The sequence below is a fragment of the Candoia aspera genome, chromosome 1 (assembly GCF_035149785.1).
Source record: "Candoia aspera isolate rCanAsp1 chromosome 1, rCanAsp1.hap2, whole genome shotgun sequence".
Taxonomy (NCBI): domain Eukaryota; kingdom Metazoa; phylum Chordata; class Lepidosauria; order Squamata; family Boidae; genus Candoia; species Candoia aspera.
In genome coordinates, this window is record NC_086153.1 from 143978212 (window position 1) to 143996805 (window position 18594).

General features: G+C 36.4%; 1 protein-coding gene across 1 annotated transcript in view; it reads right to left on the minus strand.

The window, feature by feature from the left end:
* Positions 1-18305, minus strand: part of SMC6 (structural maintenance of chromosomes 6) — a 38116-nt gene extending 19811 nt beyond the window's left edge. Inside the window, exons 1-17 of the mRNA XM_063314806.1 lie at positions 17880-18305; positions 17549-17666; positions 14091-14196; positions 12379-12515; positions 10478-10539; positions 10035-10115; positions 9587-9688; positions 8847-8966; positions 8410-8508; positions 7177-7323; positions 6797-6885; positions 6027-6191; positions 4972-5150; positions 3912-4113; positions 2885-2999; positions 2197-2357; positions 1445-1580 (exon numbers count right to left, since the gene is read on the minus strand). Of these exons, the coding sequence (XP_063170876.1) occupies positions 1445-1580; positions 2197-2357; positions 2885-2999; positions 3912-4113; positions 4972-5150; positions 6027-6191; positions 6797-6885; positions 7177-7323; positions 8410-8508; positions 8847-8966; positions 9587-9688; positions 10035-10115; positions 10478-10539; positions 12379-12515; positions 14091-14196; positions 17549-17666; positions 17880-18020 (2160 nt within the window). The 5' untranslated portion in view covers positions 18021-18305. The remainder of the gene's footprint in view (positions 1-1444; positions 1581-2196; positions 2358-2884; positions 3000-3911; positions 4114-4971; positions 5151-6026; positions 6192-6796; positions 6886-7176; positions 7324-8409; positions 8509-8846; positions 8967-9586; positions 9689-10034; positions 10116-10477; positions 10540-12378; positions 12516-14090; positions 14197-17548; positions 17667-17879) is intronic.
* Positions 18306-18594: the final 289 nt, after the last annotated feature.

The following is an 18594-nucleotide window of genomic DNA, read 5'->3' on the forward strand; positions in this document are numbered from 1 at the left end:
GGTTAAAAGTGCCAGATTCAAACTACAATGAGTATAAAAAAAGAAGTGCACTGCCTTATTTAATAGATTTATATCCCATCTTTCATTCAGGAGCTCCAGGTGACATATACAGTATTCTCTCCTATTCTTCTTCACAGCCATAATCCCGTGAGGTAGATTGGGTTGAGAAAGAGTGACTGGCCCAGAGTAACCCTGTGAGCTTCTGTGGCTGAGGATGGGCTAGAACCTGGATCTCCCCTTTCCTAATACATTTTAACCACTACACCACAGAGAGAAATCAATTATTTCAACTGGCTTTATCCTAATATACAATAAAGATTATTATCTAGCCAAGCTGTGTCAAGTGTTGGGGTAGCTTCTGCTGAGTCTTGAGCCAGGGAGACTGACAAATGAAGCCCTTGGAAAACATGATATTCTGAGTTGTACTTGTCCAGCCAACCAGATGAATGTTGAAATACTCTAGGATCAAAAATTTTGGGGTCACAAAACCCACCTGTATCAGCTGATTCAGGAATTCTGCTAGACAATTCCCATCTTTACCTAACTATTCAGAAGAAAGTACATATTCTTGAAACTAACAAAGTCCTGGATCAAGAGCCTGGAAAGGGAGATTTGCTAATTTGTCAACAATAAATTATCTGTATATTTATCTTCTATGAAAATGAAGCCAAACTTTTTAAAAATTCTTAATTCTACCCTAGAAAATGCAAAACAAACTGATGGAACTGCCATTTTATAAAGCATCTTGCTGAAAACTAACAAGGGTATTCCAACACAGATACAAATAAGAGCATTTCCAAAAATCAAAAGAAATAGTAAACAATATTAGAATACAAAGTATTCAATCCCTTACAATAATCTGTGTTTCCATTATCAAATGATAACTCCTATCTAAACTTTGGATATATACATTCCATTTCATTGGGAGGGAAACTTCACTGGCTATGTCTGGCTTGTTAATTCATCCCTTCCGTTCTATTATTTTTATGCCATCCTTAATGCATTCACCACATGTGCCCTTATCATTCTTCCATATTCTCAATTTTAATGATATTATACCTCCAGTCTGTGTTCAATGAAGTCACATAACTAGCTAGTTGCAAATTAATTTTTATCTTTTCTGAAGTTTTTATAATCCATCCAGGAAAATCTTGTGTCAGTGGCTTTTGTGCTTTTAAGAGGCAGTGTGTGATAATATACTCACTTTCTATGCCCCTTCGAAGTAAAAAAAAATGAAAATGTTAAAAGTAAGTAACTTACCAATTACAAAGTAATTCAAATGTATTGATTTGTGTCTATAAATGTCTTTAAAACACCAAATGACCTAAAGCTCAGTTGTAATGAATTGCTCATATACAGAAAAAAACCTGTTCTACTGTAATAGATACCAGGATAAGTAAAAATGTTGCTTTCCAATATAGGTTGCTCATTATGTTTTTCTTACCTGTAATTTTTTTTTGTGCTGCTGATGATCAATAAGAAACTGGCTGTTCTTTTTTATATCAATTTCAATAGAATGTATTCGTTGTTGTATTGCCAAGAGATGAGTTTTTCTGTTTCCAGCTTCTCTCTCCAAATTACTTAAAGACATAAAGAATTAATCACAACTCCTCAGCCAGAAACCTATTTTTACAAGAAGCTGAAGAAACTGACATAAGTTATTTAGATGAACTCTGGAATAATCAGCTTGAAATGTCCTGTCCTTACAAGATAGTTAGGGGTTGTTTTAAATACTGTGTTCTTAAATTGGGATTAATAAGATAAAAATTATTTCATGTGTACTGGGACATCACAGAGAATATTTAATTAGGACTGGCTGCAGCAGATGCAGTAAGGAGTTGACAACCAGTTGAGGGGTTTTCTTTCAACAAAGGGACAAAGAGGAAGACTTTCAAGCAACACAGACAACTTTAGAGTTATTCTGTCTAATATAATTGTCCAATTATAATTTTATATAATTGTTTATAACTTTGTTTTGTATTATTAGAATTAATTCTGATGTTACATTACAATAATGATGAGTGTGTGTGTGTGTATACATACACGCACACAGTATATACACACATACTGTATATACACACACACACATTTTTCTATTAATTAGTTTGCCGTAATAGATTATCCACACACATAATTTAAGTAACTGCAGAAAAGAGCAGAACTGATGCAAAAAGAATTCTCTTAGTTTATTCTAACCTTATGTCTGCTTCTACATCTCTGCTGAGAAATCTAGGCCCTTTATTTTCATTAGAGTAGTATCTTTCCTCAAACACCTGATCACCATCAGCAGTGAAAGCTTCCTTACAATTTTTAGGAGGCTTGTTGTGCTGCATAACTCTTCGAGCTTCATAATTACTCTAAGAAAAAATAAAGCACATAAACATAAAATATTTACAACTCCAAGAGATTTAAAACAGAAGGCTCTGAAACCTTTTTTTAATGTGACTATCACTACCACTGTCATTTTAAATATCCAGCTGAATACCAATTGGCTTATCCCAATACTCTATTGCCTGGATTTATCTTTATGCAAGAATTATTTCAAGAAAGACCTCAAGATCACGGCTATATCCCCTTTATGTGACAGCCAACAGAGAACCTGCTTTAAATCAAATCTGATTTTAACTTCTGCCTTGTCACAGCTGATGAAACCAGCAAGCCTTTTCTTCACACCCTGTTATCACTCCCTTTAAACTCCAATATCCATTCTCTCTTATATAATAGCAAGACAACTTGATAAACACCTGAACGTGATTTGGTAGAAGTAAAACAAAAACAGCATGCATTTAATGAGTAGTCTATCTAATCCTAAACAAGATGAATTACCACAAAAATATCATGCTAACATTCTGTATGTATTACAAGTATGATAGTGAATTCTTACTTTAATCAGCAGGACGGTTTCTATGCTCCTCATGTCGATTAAACAATTGGCTACTACTGCATTGTCAATGTCTAATGCTTTCAAAACTGTTGGGAAGTTAGGATGAAAAACAGCCCTATGAAAAGTTAAAACAGTAAGGTACATTTTTGTGACAGCACATGAGATTAGGGATTAATCTTTATATCCAGTGAGTCTGTTCCACAAATGCAAATTATTTTTGGTTTAGTGGAAGTTTCTGGCAATGGGCATAGGAAGGAATAGAAAACCTTAAAACATTTCTACCTTGACAGAAAACATGGAGGTTTACAAGTTTTGTCATGAGGAATAAAATTTGGCAATTTTGAGTGGCATCATTCAGAATTTTTCACTGTTCTGACTACAACGAGGCTATAGTTTTATGAGTTTTAATTGGAAAAAAATTAAAAACAATATAGAGTGGCAAATAGCAGATAGGAGCAGGATTGGTTTAAATCTGGAAGGATAATTCAGGAGTAGAACAGTTAAGAAGAAAACAGCAGTCAAACACATGGCCAGAAAAAAGAGTACTACAACACATCTCCCAAATTTTTAGAGAATTCCGCAAACTTCAAGACCAAATTTTCAGAGGATGCATGTTTCCTCCTTTTCATTAATAAAGGCTTGTACTAGGTCTGTATATATAAGGTGTCACTGGGTATAAATGATGAATTTATTAAAACAACTCAAAAACAGGAGCAGAGCAGTGTTTGCAAGTAAAATGTCAAGAATTGTTATCAATTGTGAACCACTATAATGAGCTAAAGGTGATAGAAGCAAATCTCATATTTATTGATGCTATCTCAGAAGTTACTTACAGACTAATTATATGCAAAATTATTCTGAAATATCTCTCAGTGAGTTTATTTCCTAGTATATAAAATTATGATTGAGCTTTAATCAAAGCAATATTATGCAAACTACATCAGACAACTGGGAATAAAGGAATTGATTTTAATAAAGGCTGGTAATAGAAATTAGATTTTAAAACAAAAAAGTCAGATATACGTACCTTGACCTTACGTCATAAACATTGTTCTGAAAACGACTAACAATAATTGGAGGTCGAAAACCAGCTTGACAGTGTTTAGACATCAAAGCCTGCAATACCCTTTCATCTTTATAATTGTCACAGCAAAATGCAAGAACCAGGGTTTTTAAACATGCTTCAACAGCCAGTGAAAGTTCAGGATCTTTCAGATGAATAAAAGCACCTAAATGTAAGAACTAAATCTCAGTGCATAATGTCAAAATAAGCTCTTTCAGTTGTACAGTTTAGGAGTGCTGTTTTCACACAGCAAGCACCTGTGTTGGTAGCGTAAGCAGCAAAGTAGGCCCAATGCTAATTCCATGAGAGCAACTTTTATTTTTTATTTAGTAAAGCAGCAGATGCATATATATTTGTATGTTAAAATCTCTCACTGCCTATTTTTCCCAAATATGGTGTTTTGATAATGGCTTTTGATTATATTCAATCTGCTTATACTTACCTACATATAGAGTAAAAATGTAGAAGTATTCATCTTTTTGGCGTATGAATGGGACCATATACTTATTTTGGAAATAAAACATGGAACTTAACCCTGCATTCTTGTTTCATTTTTGTCATGCTATATATACAAGAAAACGTATACAGCTGCAAACATTGCATGAGTTTTGAATTCTCATTGCAACAATTCCTGTAATAATAGTTTTAGCCCACCAAAATACACACTACTCTACGAACTGAGAAAATTGCATAAACTGACTACAAGGTTTAAATCTGAACTAGGAGTGACTCTTCACAATCAAGAAGAAGAGGCCAATTCAATGCACATAAAAGAAGTGCTGCTGGATGAGGCGGAAAGCTTACATAGTTCAAATTAATTAGTTATGGACTGCTTGTCTGTGATTTACTTCAGAGTCTCACAAGCATCACAAGGTAAGAAACACAGTTATAAACATACATATAAATGCAATACTGCATTTATACTTCAATTTGAGAATATTAAAGCTGCAACTGAATTTACCTCTAATCTACGAGTCAAAGTTTTCATAATTTGATTACATGGAGAAGAATTCTAACAGGTTACCTAGTGGTCCTACTGGTTTATACATAAACTGCCTCTGCGCGTCAGCCATTTCAATTGCTTCACAAAGGTCTGGCATATATTGTCCAAATCTTTTCATACTATTGGTTTTACTCTCCTTTAATTGTCTTAGCTGTTGCTGTTGAGAATCCAGTATTGTTTTCACTTCACTTTCTTCGTTTCTAAAAAAAACAAAAACAAAAACTCAACATGTTTCTCTCCAATATTTTATATGAAACTTAATTTTTTTTCTTACAAACACTTCAGGATTCAGGATTCTAAAGATATGGTACATATATAATTTACAGTGCATACTGAAAACTGGGTACTTATGAAAACACACCCAACTTACAGATTTGTTGTTAGGAGCAGAATGGAACTTATTTTTTCAGCCACAACTCTACTCCTGGTTTCTATTCAAATATAATTCATTCATTTAGTAATGATCTGCAGTTGGAAGTTAGAAGTTTTCACTGATCTACTGAAAATTATTCAAAGATCTGCAAATACATCTGCTCTACCTTCATACCCACAGAAGGAAAATTGTTTTGACTTTTAAAAACCTATCTTTGTAAAATATGTAACTTACCTTTCCATCAAAAAGATGGGCAACTTCTCTTCTTACAGAAAAATAGTACAGAATCGAAATGATTTATGCCATTTCCCAGAACTAACCTAGACAAAGATTATACATGTATACTTTCCTCTCATGCCATCATTGACTATTTCTTACAGGTGCTAACTTTGTACCCACAGGGGAAATGTGCAGGCAAATGAAGAAGAAAAATATGGCATTGTAATTAATTTATATCTTTCTTTACTAGATTTATATACCCCGTTGTTTATTCAGGAGTTCAAAGTGGCATACGTATTGTTCCTTCTTATTTTTTCCCACGACAATATTCCCTGAAAGATAGGTTGTTCTGAAAGAAAGTGACTGACCTAAGTTTCCCATAGCTAAGAGTGGGCTAGAATCTGGGTCTCCCTGTTCCTGATCCAACATTTTAACCACCAAATTTAGTAAACAATCAAGCCACCGTTATATCTAATAAGCTTACCTAAGTCTAGCACGATCTTCATCATATGAATGTAGAGCCTGTTGAAACTGTGTTATCTGCTGACCAACTGATTCATCTTGATCATGTAATGTCTTCAGCTTTTCTTTCAAACAGTCTATTCTTTTCTGTTTTTCCACCTTTTCAGGCTCTGAAATCTGTTCAGCACTACAACATTGCACAACCGACAATTTATTTTGTCCATGCACTGACTTGGTAAAATATTTTGAATTATAAAAAAAAGTAATAAATATTGACGTTTTATTTACATCTCGAGTTATACAATACAGCATATTTTATTCAGTATAACTTTTATGACAAAATCAACATTCATGGGAACGCCTCCAACATTCCCATTTTAAAACAGGGTAATTTAACAAAAATAGTTTTAAAGCTGAGTATGCATCTACAGCACAACACACTCAATGGCTAAAATGAGAGTCTTATGGCACTTTTTGCTGCATAAATTTTTAAGGATCACAGTTCATTTCTTTAAATGCATGGAATTTTATACACAGACAGCTGTAACTGGAAGAGGAATAATAAATGTAGATTTTGAGTCATTTTCCCTATCTCACCTATCCCCAAATCTGTTTCAGAATAGAGCAGAATTGGAAGGGTAAAAGTGAAAAATGGAGTGGGGAAAAGAATATTTGTTCTGCTGATGGATGTAATTCCACCACCACCAGAATAGTATCATTAAAACCATCTCACTTTTAAAGAACCCATTCTTTGTCTAATATTTAACATAATTAGAAAAAAAGAAGTATCACCTATTTTTTAGTTCTTCAACCTTTTTGCAAAGTTGTTCATGATCTTTTAGCAAACGCTTCAGTTCAGCTTGAGACCTATTATGTGCTGCCTGGACAAGAAAAACAGGTCTGTGTTAAAAGTGGCTTGAGCACCATTACAGGACATACTGGCCTACATTTTAGATAGTGGAAAGGTCCTACAAAACCTTTTTTGAAATTATATTCTGCTTGACCATATGTGTTTCAGTTTTTCTATTCATGCCTAATCCACTTTTGCCTCCACATCAACGGTGACAGAATCTACACATCTGACTTCACAAAATATAAGTCTATCTAAGATTACATTCCCGTGAGCAACTCTGTAATTATATGACTTTAAGACTTGGATGGAAAATTCAAACCTCTGCATCATTGTATGCTTTTCTTTTTGCCTGTACTTCTGTTTTTAAAGCAATACATGACGGTTCCAGAGTCCGAGCTTCTTCTGTTATCTTCTCTAGCTTGTCTTGCATAGCTCTGTGTTTAACCTCTGCTGCGTCTACTTTAGTCTGAAAAGTAAATGTCATAAAGTGTTGAGAATAATGACACAAAAAAATTATTGATATTCAAATCCATCTGAAAGTAATGAGGTAGGTTAACATGGCTACATTGTTTGGAATGTTACAAGATTACAACATTTTGAAGAATGTAATCTCAATTGTATCTTGCTTTCCAATATATTTCAGACCTCATTCACCTATCGTGGAGTTTGAACATTATGGGCTGAACCTAGTATAAATAGCGGTCACCTTAACGTATGGCTGTTTTCATCTTTGAGTCCTCTTTAGATAGAGAAAGCAGTGGTCCACTACTGGTCCTTCTGGCAAGCAATCGATATGAAATTTCTAATGTACTAAATCTGATAAAATATACTATGCACCTACACTTCTGCCCTTAAACTGATCAATTGAACAGGGTTTTCTGCCTATTATGCTCAGGTACCTGCATCAAAAGTAGCACAGATTCTAGACGGGATTTAAATAAAGCTCTGCTTGCAGAAGGAACAACCTTTGACATTTGTTTAGAAGTATGTTCATCTCAATTTGGCTTTGTTAAGTATTACATATAAACCAAGTGATTAGATGGTTAAATGCTATAATACACAAGCCCTGGACTCTGTTTCCCATAACTTTTATTATTTACATAACAAAAGAGAATCTTTTTACAGATTCTATGTAAAGCAACTCAAATTAAGAAGAGATCTAGATATTCACTTCTTCAATCTTCTATGTGCAAAAAATTCATTTTACTTATAGAAGTATTATTCCATAATTAGCTTTCATTTCGCTAGATGACAACATAGATCAATAGTAAGGGTATTTGTATAATCCTGTGTATGACAGGTCAGTTGTTTTTAATTTTTGTAGTCTTCTAGATCATAACCTGAAGCTTTTCTGAGAAGTGACAAATTAGTGACAACACAGGCAATTTTACAGATTTTGGCAATTTCTAATAATATTTTAAAAATTAATCTTAGTGTTTCAGGGGAACCAACCATTTCATCGCAAGCTTTGCAACAAAAAATATATATATATATATATATATATATATATAAAAATATATATAAATATAAATATAAATATAAATATAAATACCTGCCATTCTTTCACTCGCTCAACAAATTTCTCAGTTCTTGCTTCTTGGGTAACAACATCAACTCTGAATTCTTCTATTTTTTTTTCAGTATTTCGTACCTAAGATATAAAGTCAAAATTAAAATCATTCACAAAATATTACAATCAATTAAACTCATTTACATTATATTTTATTTATTTATTTTATTTTTATCCTGCCTTTATTATTTCTATAAATAACTCAAGGCAGTGAACATACCTAATACTCCCTCCTCCTCCTAATTTCCCCACAAGAACCACCACCCTGTGAGGTGAGTTGGGCTGAGAGAGAGTGACTGGCCCAAGGTCATCCAGCCGGCTTTCAGGCCTAAGACGGGACTAGAACTCTCGGTCTCCTGGTTTCTAGCCTAGTGCCTTAGCCACTAGACCAAACTGGCTTGCAGATAATAAGCAGTTACCATTGTCCAAGCTATTTGATGCTGCAATTCTTTTAGTTCATTCTGCATTTCACTCAAAGCAGCAATACTTCTGTAACGTTCCTCCTTTTCCAGATATTGCTTTCTAAGTTCTTCAAGAAACTACAAGAAAACATAAAAAGGCAGCAGAGGAAATACTACAGTAATTTCTGCATGTGTATCATTGACTGGAAAGTTTAGAAGTCTCAAGATAAAGTACTAGCATTATAAGCCTTTCCAAGAAATTAACAAATTCAGTAAATAACAACGTGCCCAATTAAGACTTTTCAGAATCCTTTCCAATAAATCATACATATTATCAGACTGATCATCAAGATCTGTACTGTGCAATTCCTCGAGGTGTCTATATTCCTCTGATTATTTGGTTGTATTTAAACTGGTTTGAAGTCATAATTTCTAAAAAAAATCCCTTACACAAAATTTCTATTTCAACATAATGAGAAACTGGAGCTTAAGAAACCAGAAAAACATTGTCAAAAAGTAAAGTTGAAAGAAAAAGAGACCATGCAGAAGCCAGTCCAAGAGATAATTGAACTATGGTGGCTATGTTGAACTGAACTTTTATTAATCAATTAATCAAAGGCTGCATTGCTAACTGGTTGAGTTTTTACTAACATTTTAAAAAGTAAAAATGCATTTATTTATGTTATGTTAGAAATTTATCTAGCCTTTACTGGTATATTGTTGCTACAAACTACAATATTACAAGTAGTTTCTAATACCTCTCCTCCTTGTTCAACTTGATCATGTGTTCTTTGTTTAGTGTCCATGATGTATGAATAATCTTCCTTCATCTGTTCCAGTTGTGTTGCTTTCATAAAGAACTTAAACATAAAAATCATGTTTCAAAACTGTCTTTTTAACAGACCAAGAATTATGAGCACAATTCTTTAATGCAGTTCAACGAAGCTCTGTCTTTCCCACTCCCCAGTTCAACATGCATCACCGAGATGCAATATTAAATTTCTCCTGGAAATGGAATTTAGGTGCTTCTGTACAACTGTCCATATATCCCTTCAGACTTTACTCTCCGTGCTCTTCAAGCTACTCAGAATTTAGGAATGGATGGCACATACTGGTTTCCCATTCTTCAAATGGCCATATTTTTTCTGCATAAGCGTGCTTCACTCTATATATACTGCAAATCATACTATGTGGTGGCTGTATTACCTTGTATTTGTCATCTTCATTTTTAGATTGTAAGAACTGTTTGCTCATTTCCTGGGTGAGTACAGAGACAGGATTATCTACCTGCAACAAAAACAGTATTTTACTTTGAAAAAAATATAAACCATCAGCTACCTGACATTCAACTATTTTCCTCCATATCTATTCCCACACTGCATTGTCATAATTACAGTGGTCCAGCTTGCTTTTAAACTTCTAATGAAAAACATACTACGGTAAATCCCTTTATTGTATTTATATTATTTTAAGTCTTTAAGGGTTTTTAGATTTATGAACTGGTAACTTGGGGGATTTTTGTTTGTTTAATTCAATTACAAATTCCACATACAGTATCCTATGATCCTACAATCCAGATTACCAACGGGATCTTCAACAGAAAAAATGTATATACAGTGCTGCTCAGTACAGTATGGAATTGCAGTTACCTGGATATTAAAGTGATCCAGGATTGCAGTAAGTTCTTCTTTCTTGGAAGAAATGAGGACCCCTGAGTATAAGAAAGAATAACTATAACTATCATTAAAAATACAACTATAGAGTTTTTAACCGAACAGGCTAAGAATGTGCCCATTTAAGAAAAAGTTGTCTGAGCTTCACTGTGTAATTTAGACAAAAGGCAAATATAACCAAGTCTGACATGAAGCTCACCGTTAATAGTTTTGTCAATGGGGCTGTATTACTAATAGCAGCATTTATTGGAAGTTGATGGGAGAAGCACAATCTCTTAACAACCCAGTCCTTTAATTCTATGATTTTTATCTGCTATATTGTGATGAGTACCAGTGTAGCACTCACACAACCCACTATGCCAACAACTTTGTAAGCATTTACTTATATCCAAACTGCCTAATTGCCACAGGAACAGGCAAGGAGTTAGAACAGAATGCTACCATGAAAACATTACTCAGCATTTTGATCATCAGTAAGTAAAATGGTTTTTATTACATTTTGAACTATAGTTCCCATACGTCCCAGCCAATATGACCAATGTCCACGTTTTATGGGAACTATAGTCCAAAATACGTGGAAAGCACTAGACTGCTTACTCCTGATTTAGACCATTATAGTTAATGATTGCTGACTTTGGATTATATATGTAAGCAGAAAAAAAGCAAGAGAAATGGTGGAAGGAGAAAGGAGAACCCCAGAAGCAAACTACCAAAAAATAAAACAATTGCTTCTTCCTTCTTATGTATCTGAATGGGGTTCACCAGTTCATTTAAGATAATCATACATAACGTTTTTTCTTAAAAAAAACTTGCTCATAAATATGCTTGTGGGCTGAGAGGAAGATTATTAAGGTGCCCACTGAAAAATATAGTGATTTGAGATGGGGAGATAACTGGCTTGGCTGAGTACAAATATCTTAAAGCTTAGTTTTTCCTCTGCCATAATATGGCTCTACCACCTTCTGTCTTAGAATTGGTGATATTCTGCTATTTGTATAGCTATGGTAATGTATCTTCAGGACCTGCAAGGGTAGAAGCATTAGGATCACAATCAAAGACATGGTATTTTCACAAAAAATGTAATTAATTAACACCAATGGAAGGAGTGCTTCACACACCACACTGAACTTAAAAAGATACAGAAAATGTATTACTGGAAGAGGGGAAGGAACAACACACAAATTCAGCTTTTTAAAGCTCAATACAGGGAGTCCTCACTTAACTATGGTAATTGGGACTGGAATTTCCACCGCTAAGTGATGCGGTCGTAAAGCGCGATGTCACATGACTGCACCGCTTAGCAACAGCAATCCTGGCAGTTCCTGTTGCCATTGTTAAGTGAAAATCGTGGTTGTTAAGTGAGGACCTCACATAACTGCGACTTGCAACTTCCTGCCAGCTTCCCACAAGCAAAGTCAATGGGGAAGCCAGCTAGAAGTTGCAAGTCCCAGGTGGCTCGCAAGCAGGCCAGAGGACAGGTGAATATTAGGAGTGAGGGAGGCAGTGCCACGCGAGTGCATGCAGGTTGGGGAGGGGGTGCTGCAGCATGTCTTGTATTCTCTAGCAGAGCTCCTATGGGAAAAAAGGGGCGGGGGCAACTTGCAACCTTCCCTGCCGGCTTCCCCATTGACTGACTTTGCTTGTGGGAAGCCGGCAGGGAAGGCTACAAATGGCAATCACATGACTATGGGATGCTGCAACCATCATGTGAGCCAGCTGCCACGCACCCAGATCACAATCACGTAACCGCAGGAGTGGTGCAACGGCCAGAACTTTGAACGGTCGCTGGACTAGTGGTTGTTAACTGAGGACTAGAACTTAACTTTCTTCTAAAAGTATAAACATTTTCAAAATTGAAAAGTGAAAAATAAACAAACCTGCACTGCTTTTCAACTTATAACTACGATGTCCTTCCAAGGTTATGTGCTGATTTATAGTAATAGAGTTACCATATTGCTCTGGTTTAAATGCATCTTCACCTTGATTTCGTAGAGTTACTGAAACATCTGCAGAACTGAAGCACAAAGTGATTTGCCATTGAAAGTGTGCTTATTTATAATTACAGTACTTTAAGTGGTCACAATATGGCTTCAACAACTGCACTAGTCTTAGTTTAGAAAGCTTAGAAAGCTATTGCTTTGAGAGGCACCCAACAGATCCCTACCCTCCAGCTGCATGTTTGAGCATGGTTCCCATCTTTTAACTCAGCTCAAGCATCCAAATGAATATCAATCACATAAATGGAAGCAAAACAGAGAAAGAAGCATAAAGGCAACTACAGTGCAGGTAAAGGATGGCTCATATAACTGCCGAACTGACCACTCAAAGAACTAAAGTTAGAAGTAAAATAAGATGCCTTTCTTAATAATTTGTATCTACTGTACATATGGACAGAGTAGCAAATTTACTTACCAGAAGAAGAGTAAGCAGGTATTAAGTACCAAAAGAGCTGAGCATGGCAATTTCAAAAGACAACACTGGCATACAAAATATAAAAGGCTAAATATTTATAGCAACCCAGCAGAAATCTGCATCACAATTCCCTGAAGAACATAGCCACTGCCATAATAGCTTTGATGGACTGAATCCAGAGCATATCTCAGCTGGAAGTTTTGCCAGCTAATAACAGAAGCCAGAGCAGATTAACTGGAAAAAAGCTGTGGAGAATAGCTTCCCATATCCATTCCCTCACATCAATGAATCTTGAATTGAAGGAAGCAATCTAAACCTTTCTTCAGATAGCTGAAATGCTTGTAAGATCTAAAAGCAAGCTGGAGACGCCAGGAAAAGTGTGCTAGTGCCTCCTCCTCTCATGCATTTCTCCTTATGGAGAGACTAACTGCTTGCAGTGCAGTGTCTATATCCATGAATACTGTCTCAGGGAGTTCAGGATCCCAAAATTAAGAACAGGCATTATAGCCAAGCTTTACTAATTAGCCTTGCTAATTGCTAAATATATTTTTAAATTGCACCAAGAACTACTGGGACAAAGAAATAATTAATGCTGATTGTTTGAGGCATATAACCTCAGAATACAGAATCGCAATAGATGCCATTTAGATCAAACACCTGCTCAATGTACAAATTCAAATTAAACCACTCCCAAAGCTGGCTATCCAGTTTTTGCTTGAAAGCATTCAGCAAAGGGGAGCCCACCACCATCCTAGATCTTACCATTAAAGCATTTTTCCTAACATGAAATCGGAATTTGCCTTCCTATCTTATTCTATACCCCAGACAGAATACAGCGTCACAATGATTCACAGAAACAAGCAAAGATTAATCAGGAAGAAAGGTATATGTCCTCCATCCACTAGTAATGCTGTCCACTTCAGACAGCTTCTCATATCCTCAGTTAGTGTCGGTAATAGTTAAGAAAGTAAAGTCTTAATTTTGCCAAAATCTTCCCACAGCAAAACAGCCTCAAAAGAAATTATAGTTTCTAATTAAAATACCAGATGTGCCTTCCCCATACCTGGCACTGCAAAACAGCCTAAAAATGACTGTTTCTAGCTAAAAGACCAGATGTTCCTTCCCCACACTTGGCACTGCTCTTGCTTCTTCTCTTCCAATTCTGGAATTCACTAACCTCTGTCCATCTTTCACAAATACTTTCGAAGATGATCCTCGGTTTGTCACTGTGGCTTTTCCTCCAAGGCCTACAATCAGGGCAGTTAGCACAGCACTTTTCCCACCTGAAGAAAGCAATAAATATAATTTGATATGTGAACCAGCAGTGATAGAACTGCTGTGCTGTTTATTGTACACAGACCTTTCTTTCCTTTTAAACAGAAATTTACCTTTAGCCCTCACCCCCAACCTTTCATCCACCCCTTCTCCACTATGAAAAAAATGTTTCTCAAACAAGCTATTAATGAAAAAAACAGGAGGAGATGAGTCATTAGAAAAAGTATAGGTATATGAAGGGAGAGAATGCCTACAGCTAAGATACTTGATTTAAAAACAAGATGACTAAGGCTGAAAAGCCAGTGGTATGGTAAAGACTCTTCCTCCAGCACAAGCTAAGACAACAGTGGCATCATTCATTGTTCTATTTTCTTAGGGCAATCCCCTGAAGCCAAGCCCAGAGGCGGTAGTGCTAGTGACCGAAGGGCTCGTGCTGTGAGCCCAAGGGTAGCATATTTTGGGAGCACCTCAAATCTTAGCTAGAAGACCCATGCTACACTGCTTGCAAACACTGTAATCAGCAGGGAAAAGGAAATGAAGCATCCTTCAGTTTTGGAGATAATTAAGCACTGGCTTAGGCATTATCCAAACGTCCTTTAGGCAATCCATGCCAACAAACAGCAGCTCTCACGCTCTCAAGAAAATCAAACTGGCTGTTCAGTAGCTGAAGTAACCATTGGGGGCAGGTGGCAGGATGATACAAAGGCAATAGATTCAAACGTCAGTATGGCAGAGGGTGCTGGATTCTACTACCTCCTCCACATAGTTGCCCCTAATTACCTGATCCTCTCATGAACCACCTTCAGCACCAAGGTATTCAAGGAGGAAGTGCTATGACTGCTGCAAGAAACAGACCCTGACACAAGTATCCATTTCACCTCAGACACCTGATGCAGTCAAGGTAGAATGGGCATATACCTTTCCTTCACCATGTAATGATGGGGAAGAATAAGAGTAAGAGGACATTCGCTAATATAGCTGCTAACACCTCCCATGGTGCATGAACAAGGCACAGATGAGTATTGCTTTACACGAAGGCGCTGGGCATGATTGACTTGGCAGAGGACTGTTGTGACATGTTGGAGAGTTGGCTGTCGGGTCATTAAAAACCTAACCATGATTTTACAGTTGTCATGAACAATTACACCAATGTGCAAACGAATACATCAGGTACAACTATCAGCATCAGCCGTATTGCCCATAAACTACACCTGATTGGGCAGGATAGTCTTGGTCTGCAAAGAGCAGCACCAAAATCATCTCAGCAGATTGCCAGAGGTGTCCCCATGAACAAATGCCATAAGGCTTCTGGCTATTTCCTTTGAAGTTTGAAGGGAAGGCTGATATTAGACTCCAACCAGGTAGCCTTCCACCAATCTGAACAGTTCATCTTTCACAATGTCCGCATCCAATGGAACTTCATCTACCCACCGTTAAAACAACAAGCAATTATAGATGCATGACATGGCAAGGCACTGAATTCTGGAACTCCTTGACCATTAGAGTTTAGATTTATGAGCATCCGCTGCCTTTGAACTATTCTTTTTCACAACACAGAGACACTTATTTAAATTCTATCCCTTTTTACTATTTTTATAAATAACTCAAGGCAGCGAACATACCTAACACTCCTTCCTCCTCCTATTTTCCCCACAACAGCAACCCTGTGAGGTGAGTTGGGCTGCGAGAGTGACTGGCCCAAGGTCACCCAGTCTTATGCTGAACTAGGTTCTGCCCTTGGTTTTTTTCTTACAAATGACTCTGGGTAAAGTACAGAAGCTTAGACTCTGGATTCTGGAGTTGTGCACCACTTGAAAACTTGAGTGATGGGCAAGTATTTGTACTTGCCAGTCTGTATGATCCAAGGGTGAAAAAAGCATGATCTATAATGGCAATCTCTCCTAGTGGACTGATCTCTTGGTTGCTCAAAGGATGTGGAGTAGGCTGCATCTAGGAGCAGGGCATCTGGGGCATCCAATATATTTCGCCTCTCAACATCAGCAGTCAAGGCTCTGCTTAACATTTTTTTTTCTGTTTTATCTGAATGAGCCAAAGGAAAGCAAGGCAAAAGATCTGCTCCTAATTTGGGCAACCAATGCCATAATCTGATCAGGCATATAAACTCAAAGACATGTATTACTGTGCTTCATTCACAAGTATTAGCAATATTGTAAGGTTGTAAATTCAGACTGCTAGTACAAAGCTGGATTGTCCAGCTACGTATGCATTCTTTCCATGCTCTTGTGTTATGCTGATTTGAGCTTCAGGATGAAACAAGTAATTCTGTTTTTTCAAAGGCGCTTTACAAGCTTCACATCAGCATGCACAGGATACAACCACATAGGCTAAAAAACCCTACACAATGTATTTTCAGGACTACTTGGTTGAGCTCTGGTTCTTCTGCCTGTTGGTACTGAGTGTTCGCAGTTTGTTGGAAAATGCACAGAAGGCCCTTTGCTGAGTTTTCCATGCCTATGCAGTCTGCACATGCTGTTGTGACTTGCTGATACTGAGCTTAAAAAGTTGAAAAGGCAGCCTGGGTTGGTTTGGTTGCTGGCTCTATACAAAGCAGCAGCTCTTATTTTGCTGATGAGATGCCAGTGCATTTTGTTAAATGCTAGTATTGTTGCTGGCAGATCCCTGCAAAAGAGTAACAGTAGGAAAGATAATCTCTCTTTCAATTTCTCTCTCTGGCTATTGCAATGGAAATTCATGCTACTGATGTGATTTAGTAATACAACCACTTTTTTCCAGTTATCCATCTATATATAATGTTTAGAAACATTTAACACACATAGCAATGAAGTGCAATTTATAACTTTTGTAGAATCTTGCATGAAGTGAGCTACTCACTGAAGAAGGCTGATGAGAGTTTAGCCGTTTGTCCTATCCACTGGCTCTAACACTTCAAAGTAAGAACAGTTATTTGTTTTTCTGTCAGTTATAGCTGCTAGTTTCAACCATTTCTTATATGGATTTCCCCCCCATTTTTTCAAATTCCCCCTTTCATCAATCTTTCTGGTAGTTGGCAGGTTGGTAGCAGTCAGCATGGACTGTTACTTCAACTATTCTTGTGGCCCTTAGATAGAGAACCAGGGATCAAAAACCTTGTTTTATGTTTCCATTGTTTCTTATGGTTCAAATGCTCAAAATACTGTAAGCTTTAGTCCAATGGAACAAGCAAACTGTTTCAAGATTTGTTCTCTTAGAGCACAGCCAACTTGGAATTTTCCAATGCAGCATTTTTATTACAGTTGTTTAGATCCAAACAGAAACAAAAGAATGTTTACAAATTTTCTGCATACTACAGTGAAAAGCTAACACCATGACTTTGATTTTGATTAAAGAATTAAAACTTACTTCCATTGTTTCCAACTATAAAATTGACATTGGGTCCAAACTTGAAAGGTCCCAACATAGAATGGCACATAAAGTTCTTCAGTTGGATACTTTCAATTATTCCAACTTCCCCTGAGACCTATGGGTACATCAGAAAGACATTTTAATTGCTAAAAAATACCCGGATCACAAACCTCTTCTACACAAGCTGAGAAAATCCCAAAACCTCACAATGGTTAATTTGATACCTAGTTACTTCATCAATTGTGGTTTCTTTTATGCTTGTTTCAGCATTGTTTTAATTTTCTTTTAAAGATAATTTCAAAATTACATTCTTGTACTTATAGCTTACCAATTGTAAGTCAGAACTACAGTCACTCTGCAGCTGTGAGGATTCTTCACTAAGGCTTTCATCAGAGCTTTCTATGAATTCTTGCCTAGCTCTTTTGTTGGATACTGGCATTGAAAAATGGCCTTCTTTTCTTCTTGCCATAACTAAAAGCAAAAATTAAATAAAAGTTATCTCACTCCATGCATAACCGCAAACATTGGCAGAATGCAGCCAAAGGTAGTACCATTCATCTCACTGGAACAAATTTAAGAACCAGCATATAAATGCTGCATTAAAATCAAAGACTCCCTGTAGTGTTTAATTCTGGCTGTGTAATTCCCAGTGAGGGAAAGATCAGGAATTATTCTGAAAGAGTGAAGAGAGATACACTTTAATTATATTTTGTTAAACAGAAAAGTTATAAATTAAAAAATAGTCTTCAAATGATCAAAGAACAATGAAGTAGTATGCATATTTTATGGCAGCAGTCAACTCATGGCTCCACAGGATCCCAAGACAGCACTCCTGAAATCTGGCAGTAAATAATTCTATTTCAGCAGTGTGATTTCAGGTAATTTTTTTCAGATTTTGGAAGTGGGTAGGGAGCACTAGTCTCTCACTCAGATTTTTACCTTTAAAATACACATAAATACACACAAGACCAATTTTAGTAAGGCCAGGGATTGACTATTTTGTTTAAAATAATGGAAATGGGAGTAGTCTGCCTGCCATTATG